Here is a 12,216-nt window from a genome sequence, read left to right as displayed (position 1 = left end):
GGGCTTTCAAAATGGTATGGTGTGACATTTCATAAAATTGCTTAAACACAAACTAGCAAGGATCTGTTTTACTGATGTGCTTCAGTTCAATGTGCTGGGGCTAGAAGGTAAACTCACTTCTGTCTCAATCAGTGGAGAAAGGCTTGAATGAAACTGGATTGAAGTATGGGATTAAATGATACTGTAATAATGTGCCATTGAGCGGGACCCTCTGTAGACATGACTCATTACTTGACGTTGGGCCACAGAGACTCAAATAGCTAAAAACAGGCACGTTCATCACAGTTTGTAGGCAAGAAACAAAACACCAAATACACAGAATAATAGAAGCAACATATGATAGATAGATAGATAGATAGATAGATAGATAGATAGATAGATAGATAGATAGATAGATAGATAGATATGAAAGGCACTATATAATAGATAGATAGATAGATAGATAGATAGATAGATAGATAGATAGATAGATAGATAGATAGATAGATAGATAGATAGATAGATAAAGACAGTATATGATAGTTAGAGTGAGGACCAAGGAAAGAAGGGCTAACAAAAGCTGGAATACTTTGGGGTGTTAACCCATTTACTAACAAGTCCAAAAACAACGCTCAATGGCATGAAAACAATAAATAAAGACTAGTGCCATGTAGCGAAGTGGTCTCTATTTATTTGGATGTCTTGTTGGGTCCTTTAAACTTGGAGCTCATATTTAGGTCAACTTCACGTTCAATGAGTTCTTGGACCGGATGTGGCAGGGTCAGTTGTCCTCACTGGGCAGTTTCTCAAGACTGTGAAGGATGAAAATGACAAGGCTGTGTGGGGCAGTGCCCCATCTTGGCCCAGGGTGGTATTACATACCTGGAAAACTCTTGAATGGTGATCCTCAGATGGCATGTATGATAGATAGATAGATAGATAGATAGATAGATAGATAGATAGATAGATAGATAGATAGATAGATAGATAGATAGATAGCCTATGAAGTGTAATCAGTTCAAGTAGCTGGAAGTTTTCATATTTTATTGTGATACAGCAACGAATCACAGAGGATTAACTTTGCTCTTTTTGACATTTTTGACTCTAAGAAGAACATTTTTAAAATTCAAAGTGAAAATAAATCTCTGTAAAGTGGTTTAAATTAATTTCAAATATAAATCACAATATAATTGATCACGTAAGTATTCACCCAGTTCATGTCGATACTTAGTAGATGCCCCTTCGCCAGCCATGACTACCTCGAGTCTGTGTCCGCAGGTCTCCAGCTTTGCACATTTCCACTACCTCTGGTTTTCCTCCAGGATTTTGCTGCATTCATGTTCCCCACACTTGCCTTCCATGGCCTGCTGCAGACATGGACAGCCTGATGCTGCCACAGCCATGTTTTCATGGTGTGGATGGTGTGTTTTTGATTACGTTCAGTACTTAAACATGGTGTTTAGTCTCAAATTTGGCCTCATCGGGCCACAGAACCTTCTTCCAGGTGACTTCAGAGTCTCTCAGGTGCCTTCTAGCAGACTAGCCAAGGTGTCACGTGTGTTTTTTTTTCCATCTCCCATAAAGCCGTGACTGATGAAGCACCTGGTATTCCAGTTATTGCCTGCACAGAATCTCCAATAATTAGACATTGTAGCCTTGTGACTCTTTGGAAAGCGTCAGGGGTCTCTTGGTGGCCTGCCTCACTACTCTTGTTCATGCATGATTTCTCACTAGGCACATTTTCAGCTGTTCCTGACTGATTTACCTGGATATTCAGTGACTTGGATAGTTCCTTATCTCCATCCCCTGATGTGTACTTTTCACAGAGTTCCTTGAAGTGTTCTCCTTTCTCTCCATTGTGTAGGTCAGATCACCATACTGACTAACTACAAGTTGGTCCACCCACACTCAGGTACATTTAGATGACAATCAACCGAATCCCCAAACTGGTGGTCTCCATTGAACTAATTCTAGGACATCTGAAGCTGCACCAGTGAAGATTAGGGATATCGTATTTAAAGGAGGTGACTCCTTGTGCGATAAAGTCTTCATATTTGTAATTAATGTAGACCATTTTGCAGAGATCTCTTTTCATTTTGACATTAAAGAGTCTTTTTCTGTTGATCAATTATAGAAAAAACAAAGTACAGCCACTGGGATTCAATGTTGTATAACAATAAAATGAGGGTGGAACGGTGGCGCAGTGAGTAGCACTGCTACCTCTCAGTTTGGAGACCCCGGGTTCGCTTCCCGGGTCCTCCCTGCACGGAGTTTGTTCTCCCCGTGTCTGCGTGGGTTCCCTCCCACAGTCCAAAAACATGTAGGTTAGGTGCATTGGTGATCCTAAATTGGCCTGTGTGTGTGTGTGTGCCCTGCGGTGGGCTGGCGCCCTGCCAAGGGTTTGTTTCCTGACTTGCACCCTGTGTTGGCTGGGATTGGCTCCAGCAGACCCCCAAGACCCTGTAGTAAGGATGTAGCGAGATGAATGGATAACAATAAAATGTGAAAACTGCTAACAGGGAGAAGACTTTCTACAGGCACTGGAAATGCAGGACATGAGAGCTTAAAGTAATGTGGGGTGCCAAAGCATTTTATGCATCTCAGATTATTAAAAAAAGAGAAAGAATTGTATATTAAACAACAGTTCAGTCCTTGGATCAGGATACCCATGAAGATTTTGTCTCTTGTCTGGATGGTCAGCTTTCTTTAAAAGCGTTTTCCCACTCCTAGTCTGTTTGTGTCGTGCCAAATGAGCAGAGGATCAGTTACTTTATTTCATTCTTCCGGTCGTTCGGTTGTATTTCACACAGCAAACATCCAAGCGAACCAGAAGTTACGCTAAACACCTGCAGGTGCGTCATGGACTTCATTCATTATGTTTAAATAGCAGTTTGCTCCCAGGCAAGTTGTCAAGAAGATTTGAGAAGAGCTGTGATTGTGCGCCCATCACGTTTGTGATGATGATGTGCTTTGTTGAGAGCTCTGTGAGTAGAATGTCTCTTTGTCTTATACTAACTAGAAGAGAACATGAAAATGTGTTACTTGGCATGCTACAGAAAGGACAAATTTCCTTCAGTGACTCCATGGTAAACTCTGTTGAGGGTACACGATTTCATTTAGACCATCGATGTATCGGATAAATTTCATTTCACTGTGTAATGTTGCGTATTTCCTCTCCATTACCCTACACGTCACCTCTGTTCAGGTGATCTCAGGTCATGTCTACTGTCTTTAGACTTGTAAATATTTGATCACAATGTTCAACCGGGAATGTTTGGTTCACATTTAGTACAGAACATCAACATTATTGCAGCTCCAGGCTTTGTTTCATGCCCTAAGTGCGATCACATCAAGAAGACACCCCGCTTGTTCATGGTGTGAGATTAGCGGGTTTGATCATCAGTTGCAAAGGGCATTTGTTTCTCTCACACTCTGTAGGTAATCTGTTTGATCGACTCCGATCACATGTGAATCTAGCACTTCTTGTTTTGGCGTCATCAGCTGTTATCCAATTCGATTGTGAGAGGGAACAGGAGGCTCAAAGGCCGAATCAGGTGCAGGGATGGGTCTTATTGACTGGTACTTGTGCGAGTTGTTTAGGTGATGCATGTGTGGATTTACTTTTATACTGAGATTGCCCAATTACTCGTAGAGAGATGTTTCCCATAATGCACAGTACTTCCTTCAGTTAGACTGGTCCTGTGTTGGATCACATTTTTACCTCATGCAGACCACACCAGGGTATGCTTGGTACCTCATCGAGACCACAGGTACTAAAGAGTCTCAGTCTGTTTATTTTGGTCCACGCCAGAGTGCGATTGGCGTGGTCACGTCGACCTAAATAAACTGGACTATGGGAGCAATCACTTCAAGAGTTCTAAAACGTCACCCCAAACGAACTTGGTGTGAAAACGCCTTAAGCTTCAGAACTCCTCAAGAGTCTCGCTTTGCTCAATGGAGGCATCATTATTACTATGTGGGATGTCTGTCGCCAACACGTAGATAATAAGGGCCTTCTAGTTAATCTTCAGGTCACTTCTTCAGTGTATTCAGTGCCAGTAACAGCAGCAGGAATTTAACCAACTGTTTGCAACTTTAAGAGGTGAAAAATCGATACAGTGTGTCATTTTCCTTCTTCCTAATGTATATAGCATTATAGGAGGAGTAGGCAGCATCACTCCTGGAGGGCCACAGTGGCTGCTGGTTTTTGTTCCAACCCAGATTCTTGCTCAGAAGTTAATTATTGCTGCAGTTATTGCTCAAGTGACGTTTTGATGCTTCATTTTAGTGATCTCACTTGTTAAGGTCCCCCAATCAATTAAACTGCTTACTTCAGCCTTCAACAGTTGCATTTGCTGCTTTTAATGACTCCTAAAAAGCAATAAGATACAAATGACAAAGGAGCCAACAGTTGTCCATCTCAATTGTTTTGATTTTGTTTAATGAAACACTCTGGAGAAAAATGTGACAAAACTGAAAATGATCCGTTTTAGGCTTCAAATCATTTGGATGATATACAGTGGACCCTTGACTTACAAACTCAATTCGTTCGCGAGGGCTGGTTGTAACTCAAGTTGGCTGTAAGTCAAGACTATTTTTCCCATAAGAATTAATGGAAATATCCATAATGCGCTCCGAACCTCCCACAGCAACACTTACTTAATCTTTTCATAATAAAAAACGGGTGTATAATGTGCATAATTTACCAAAACACCAATAATTTTTCTAATGTACTAACCAAAAAATTATAAAAAGTGCCTAGCCTACCAGAAATAACAATTTCACACTGTACTCACCATTTAATTTGACATCTTTGGGCTGCAGGAAGGGAGGAGGAGGAGAATGAAACGGAAGGTGGTTATTGTTTAGAAGGAGCCTCCTTATGCAAATCTTTTCTTTGTAAAATTGTCAAGATGGTGGATTTCGACATGCTGTACATATTAGCGAGATCGAACACGAACGCCACTCTCATATTTCCGCACAATTTACTTCTTCGTTTCGATTGTGATCATTGTTTCTCAAGTTAATAATGACAGTAGTTGAGCACTCAGTTAAATGCTGGCCGTGTTGTGAACTGCTGTAATAATACACTCCAAAGCAAGCCGGTGCTGACTCAGCCGGATGACATCATCATGTGTCGCGCCAGCGCACTAGCTAACATCCCTTAACAGTCACTTTCTTTACCTTCGTTACCTTCTCTTCCTTCCTTAGCAATTATGTGTCTTGCGTGCCATGGTCTTAGTGAATTATATATATAGTATACAGATAAATCACTGCCCTGACCGAAATTACGTCCACAAACACATGTATCTGGGCTCCGACTGACGCTTACGAACGCTCTCGGCTGTTTCTTTACAATTACACAAGTGGATACACGTGACCTCATTCGGGTCGTAACGCAAGATGTTGGTCGTAAATCAAAACCAAAATTTTGGTCGTAAATCAAGTTGTTTGCATGTCAGGCCGGTCGTATGTCAAGGGTTGACTGTACTTGGAAATCTGTGAGCAAAGAGCCGAACATTGCAGACTAACAAGCCATAAAATTAAAGAAGGTCTGAGATTGGCAAAGATTGGCTTCTAATTGAGCAATTGGGTTGAAATGAACCCCTGCAGCCGCTGCGCCCCTCCAGGACTGATGTTGCTCACCCCTGCATTATAGTATAGCAAGAATAATGCACATTTAAATAATATATATACTAAATGAATCATTTCAAGTCTGTTTAAATGTGTTGATTCTGTAGAAAACAAAGGTACCATGGTAAAGGATGAAAAGGATATCACTTTATCATCTACACCAAAGCATGGAAATACAAGTAAGTGCTTATTGTCCTTTGTTTCATCATAAAAGTGGATAAAAATATCAGTGGACTGCTGAGCGATTTTAAAGTTAGTTAAATTACCACAGATGTGAAAAGGTGCAAAGACTGCAGCAATTTATGTTTTACTAATGTTTATCAGTAATAGAATTAAACATAAAATAACACTGAAACAGCAGAAAAGAAGTGGGCACACCATCGGCGACTACTAATCATTTTGTTTTGCCTCAATCAAACAGTAGTTAATTTTTTGGATAAGTTTAAAAAGCATACCTAATGTTTCTTGACCCCTGTCTGTGTGTTAAGGTACAGATTAACTGGATATTTTTTCTTTTTCCAGAAAGGTTTACCTGCAAAATATGTGGCAAAGAGCACAGAATTTATTCCAGTTTTTTAAAACACAAGCTCCTGCACACAGGTATAGCTATTACTGGATTTTTTAATGGTGACTGTGTACTCCACTTGGCATGTATAAAATGAACAAACACATCTTTTGGCCGTTTCTTCTTTATTCATTCTAAATGTCAAAGCCCACTATTCACATTTAAACCATTGTGTAGTAGAAATTAAGGCGGTGACATTGCTATTTCTGCCAGAAAACCCCAGAATTCACTGCTATACCCTGATGTAAATATACATTCTGAACTGCATCCCTATAACATGTTAACTAAACTGTTTTATGCTGGTCCATAAAAAAAGAAGAAAAAAGATTTATGGAAATCTTCATATGGCCAGTATGTTAGCTGGTACACTGCTAAAGAAGGATGCGTTTGTAAATCCGCTGCATGGTCTTGTTGATGACCAGAAACTAGTGATGGATCAGTGTTTAAATTTTGACTTGAGTATTAATACCGGCTCTATTCAATAAGGGCGCGCACAAAAAGGCGAGCTTCAAAAGGGCAACCTCAATTGGGCGCGGTGAATAAAGGCGTTCGTGGATAATTTAGTTCAAATGGCTATGGAATATGTGAAGAGCAACAAAGGTGCAGATCTGCTCGTAGTCAAAGGCTACACAGTCTTTGAAGAGCTAATGGACGCGCCTTTCTTTGTCAATAGTTACAGAGACATCAGCAACCTGCTTGGTTACTTCGAAGACACATGGATTGGACGCCCATCATGACGCAATCTACGTCACAAACCGATCTTCCCCATCAGCCTTTGGAATGTCTAAGACCGAGCAATAATTCCGGTGAAGGAAGGCGTTTTCATCCTTGCTGGGAGCGTGTCATCCAACTATCTGGAGATTTATCGAAGGCCTTAAGAAAGAGCAGAGCCTTACTGAGCTGTGTCTTGAACAGACTGTTGCAGGTCGGCCTATTCCAAGGCCAAGGAAGACCTACAGAGACACTTCGGAGCGAATTAAATCAATTGTACTTGATTATGCTAATAGACCGCATCTCGAATATCTACGTGGCATTGCAGATAACACAGCTTCAAGTGTAACACAACAATGAGTAAGAGCAGAAAACAACAAAATATAGAGAGCTTTAGAAATAGTTTGTTAGAAGTTCATACATTAATTAATTGGATGGTTTAATATTCTTGCTTTCGCCGTTTTATACGTTTAATCATTGCCTTTATCTAATAAATTTTCTGTAATAATTTTGTTGTGTTTGCCTTTATTCGCTGCGCCCAATTGAAGTCGCCCTTTAGAAGCTCGCCTTTATTTACGCGCGCCTTTTTTCGCTGCGCCCAATTGAGGTCGCCCTTTTGAAGCGCACCTTTATTTACATGCCCTTATTAAAGGATACCATTAATACCAGCTGTCAGACCTCAGTACCAGTACAAAAATTATTCTGAACGGATAAATCTAAAGCCCCCCGACCTTACTTGAGCCTCCCTGGTGTGTTGTACCATCGCACCACACTGCACCCTGCTTCCCTCTTGATACCCAGTGTGCATCCTGACAGTCCAGATCACATCAAAGCAATAAGAGAGGGTTGAGGCTTAGGCGGTGAGAGTGTTGTGGTCCCATCTGGAGTTTCTGTCTCGCTGAATCATGTCATATTTTGGGAAGTGTACAGAATTAAGTGTCAATTGGAATGGTGGTGAAATGGGTTGTGGTGGAAGACTGAGAGGAAAGCTGACATTAACTTCTGGTTCCCAAAAATCCAGAAATGCTGACACTGTACTGTTTTTTAGGTACTTTTCCAGTACCAGTATACCGCACAATCCTACTGGCGTCATCCACTCTGTAAGTGACTAATGTTCACAAATGACTAACTGTGCAAGTGACTAGTGGGTGACACGTTATTGGCTGTCAGAAAAAGGGGCGAGATTGCGGTATTTTGGAATTGTGAAACTGCTGAGAAGTCCTTACAGAATCATCTAATTTGCCACCCCATGAGAATTCTGTTCCGGTAATCTGACATCCTCTGTGCTGTGATTAATGTTTCCTTATTTTGTATTGGAGTTTTCCTTAAGTTCAAGAAATTGTTTCCATCTATTCTGAGGTTTTCTTACCCAAATAATCCATTTTAGAAATATTTTTAAAGTTTGGATTCTCTATTTTATAGTTGTTGTTCATTTAAGAACGTTGTTCTTGATGGCATCATGTTTGTGTAATATGCACCACCATTTTGAGGTCTTCGGTAACGCTCTCATTCTGCACCGAGAGTATGCATTGATGACATCATCCAAAGCGATGGTATAACGGTCACTCATCGTAAATCCCAAATTTTTGGAGATGAGATGAATTACCGGTGATCACATGCGATTCTTTCCTTGTTATTTCGGTATTTGATTCCAGCTTACTTTGGTTATGTCATTCGGTTCTTGACTTCCTGCTTTGACATCAGCATTGTTTTTTGACAGCATACATGATTCTCCTAAGTCCTCCATTCAAAATTTTGTACTTTCTCCTTCGTGAGCTGCTGTTGTCAAGTTTGACACCCTGCTCATGCTAATATGCAAGACACATCACCAGTAAGCCACATTTAATATTTAATGATAGAGCAGCTGACATTGATCACTGTGGGTCGTTCAAAGAAAAACTGCAAAAGTGTAAATGGATGGGAGGATAAAGTACGTGTAGTACTGTAGGTAAGGAAACATCAGTTTGACATCACCAAACAAACGTAGAAGGAATGAGTGTCATTTTTTATTTCTGGTCAGTGAAAGGACACGTGTAGCACATGGTATCTGTTCCAGTCTCAAAGATTTTAAACACAGTATATTACAAGTCATAGTTATACTCATTATTTTTTATCTCTTCTCATTGACTTTAGGAGCCAAAAGTATATGTTTAATTTGCAGAAGAAGCTTCTTGGAGCCACGGGCCCTCGATGAGCACATCAGACTTGTTCATTCCCAGAGGTTTAAATACAAGTGCACATTGTGTGAAATGAGCTTTAGCAAGCATCTACCATTTTCTAAACACATTCTTATGGCCCATTGTGGTAAGTACACTTTTGGATTTCTCTTTTGTGAAGGTAGGTATCTGTTGTCCTTAGAGTCAGTTTTGACAGCGGGGTACGAGTTCACCAAGACTACTGACTGATCCGCAATGCACCAGACTCTTATGACTCCTCCTGCAAGTGGTGGGCCCACTGGAGGATGGCCATGTGTTGTGCATTCAAGCTGTGCCAAGTTGGAGCACATGGGCAAAGGCCCAATCACTAGGCGCTTGCTGATGAGCTCCCCCACACCAGGCCTGGCTCCAGTTTCCCTTTTCTAGGCGAGGTTACTAGGCCTTTCATAAAACATTTCATAGAAGAGTTTTTCATAGGCTAAGAAGTTTAGTAACTCAGGGTCTTGTCTGTTTATAAGAGAGGGAAGAAGGGCACGAGAGAGTGAGAGGCAGACAGGAGCAACATCCACAGTCATGAGCTGAGCTGAAAGTCAAAGCTCTTGATATACCGACCTGTCCTCACCAACGGGCATCAGCTTTAGGTAGTAACAAGAATACAAGTAGAAATGAGTTTCCATCGCTGGGTGTGTGACCTCAGCCTCAGAGATAAAATGAGGCACACAGACATTTGGGAGGAGCTGAAGGTAAACTCGTCTCTCCTCCACATCAGAGGTGGTACTGGCATCTGTTTAGAATGGCTCCTTGGGGAAGTGTTTCAGGCAAGTCTGACCAGAAGGAGACCTCGCTGTTGATCCAGGACACGCTGGAAAGATTAGATCTCTCAGCTGCCCTAGTAACATATCCAAGAGGATGTCTGACTGTTCTGCAACCTGGACTTGGATAAGCATCAAAAAATGGATGGTAATCCGTTATGGTCAATCATATAATTTGCTCAATTTAGAGAAAACCAGTAAGCCCCCGATTCTCTAAAGAATCGCAAATCCAAGAATGGCAATCACTTTCTGTTCCCTCCAATCTTTGGAGGGATGAAAAATCATGGAGGGTGGGAGCGTCCTGGGAAAGTTTTTATTTAAGGAAATAAATATATGTGTAGTAAAATTAACCAATTTATTAAAACTAAAATTGACATTTAATTGTTATATCATTTAAGTCCAAAATGTGTTTGAGTTCCTGCACTCATAAGTAAAAAAAATATTGGAGTGCAAAGGTTTAAATGAAGTAAATTAGAAATAAAAAATTCATGTTAGGAATCATAATTGAGCTTACTTTTAACACTGAGTTACCCTAATGTGATTCAAATAAGCCACACTGACAGCTGCCACACTGACTGCTGGCACAGTGGAGTACTGCTTCACAGGTTGTGTTGTGTTGTTTGGGCGACCACCTACTGACTCTGAGGCGCTGTGCACGTGCACTTTCGGCACGGCTTGCTTCTGGCCTCTGGCATCCGTGCATATACACTCACCTAAAGGATTATTAGGACCACCATACTAATACGGTGTTTGACCCCCTTTCGCCTTCAGAACTGCCTTAATTCTACGTGCCATTGATTCAACAAGGTGCTGAAAGCATTCTTTAGAAATGTTGTCCCATATTGATAGGATAGCATCTTGCAGTTGATAGAGATTTGTGGGATGCACATCCAGGGCACGAAGCTCCCGTTCCACCACATCCCAAAGATGCTCTATTGGGTTGAGATCTGGTGACTGTGGGGACCATTTTAGTACAGTGAACTCATTGTCATGTTCAAGAAACCAATTTGAAATGATTCGAGCTTTGTGACATGGTGCATTATCCTGCTGGAAGTAGCCATCAGAGGATGGGTACATGGTGGTCATGAAGGGATGGACATGGTCAGAAACAATGCTCAGGTAGCCCGTGGCATTTAAACGATGCCCAATTGGCACTAAGGGGCCTAAAGTGTGCCAAGAAAACATCCCCCACACCATTACACCACCACCACCAGCCTGCACAGTGGTAACAAGGCATGATGGATCCATGTTCTCATTCTGTTTATGCCAAATTCTGACTCTACCATTTGAATGTCTCAACAGAAATCGAGACTCATCAGACCAGGCAACATTTTTCCAGTCTTCAACTGTCCAATTTTGGTGAGCTCGTGCAAATTGTAGCCTCTTTTTCCTATTTGTAGTGGAGATGAGTGATGCCTGGTGGGGTCTTCTGCTGTTGTAGCCCATCCGCCTCAAGGTTGTGCGTGGTGTGGCTTCACAAATGCTTTGCTGCATACCTCAGTTGTAACGAGTGGTTATTTCAGTCAAAGTTGCTCTTCTATCAGCTTGAATCAGTCGGCCCATTCTCCTCTGACCTCTAGCATCAACAAGATATTTTCACCCACAGGACTGCCACATACTGGATGTTTTTCCCTTTTCACACCATTCTTTGTAAACCCTAGAAATGGTTGTGCGTGAAAATCCCAGTAACTGAGCAGATTGTGAAATACTCAGAGCGGCCCGTCTGGCACCAACAACCATGCCACGCTCAAAATTGCTGAAATCACCTTTCTTTCCCATTCTGACATTCAGTTTGGAGTTCAGGAGATTGTCTTGACCAGGACCACACCCCTAAATGCATTGAAGCAACTGCCATGTGATTGGTTGATTAGATAATTGCATTAATGAGAAATTGAACAGGTGTTCCTAATAATCCTTTAGGTGAGTGTATACAACCTTCATTTAGTAATATAGATGAGAACAGTGCAATGTGGAAACATCAATCCTGGGTCAGATATTTGTGTTATAATTCAAGTTTGTTTTGATTTTTTTGGCCTTTACCTGCAATTAGATAAATTATCTTAGTGTTGGTTTGGGTTTCAGTATCAGATGTTCATAGGGGAACCATATTGCTTCAAGACAATCAATACATTTACTGAATTAAGGAAACTTAGACTGGGCCCTCATGGAGCGACTTGGGTTAGAGGAGTTTGGGGTTCACAAACATCATATGTGAGATATGGGAGATAGAACCATTTAATTAATTCAGTGTTGCCTTTGCATCAATGCCTGAAATTATAAGTACCTCATCACAAAATGGACTTGAATAAATTTATACCATTTCTTTTCTATCAAAAAAAAAGATGCTTCATTGTTTTAC

The 12,216-nt window shown here is 41.1% G+C and overlaps 1 protein-coding gene across 3 annotated transcripts in view; it reads left to right on the top strand.

Moving 5' to 3' along the window:
- LOC120535130 (zinc finger and BTB domain-containing protein 41-like) overlaps positions 1–12,216 on the top strand; it is a 133,291-nt gene that overhangs the window by 118,215 nt on the left and 2,860 nt on the right. For all 3 annotated transcript variants that reach the window (XM_039762738.1, XM_039762739.1, XM_039762737.1), the window contains exons 18-20: positions 5,721–5,792; positions 6,136–6,213; positions 9,023–9,193. In XM_039762738.1, the coding sequence (XP_039618672.1) occupies positions 5,721–5,792; positions 6,136–6,213; positions 9,023–9,193 (321 nt within the window). The remainder of the gene's footprint in view (positions 1–5,720; positions 5,793–6,135; positions 6,214–9,022; positions 9,194–12,216) is intronic.

This window comes from Polypterus senegalus, chromosome 9 (genome assembly GCF_016835505.1).
Source record: "Polypterus senegalus isolate Bchr_013 chromosome 9, ASM1683550v1, whole genome shotgun sequence".
Lineage (NCBI taxonomy): Eukaryota > Metazoa > Chordata > Cladistia > Polypteriformes > Polypteridae > Polypterus > Polypterus senegalus.
This window is presented reverse-complemented; position numbering and strand designations above follow the sequence as displayed.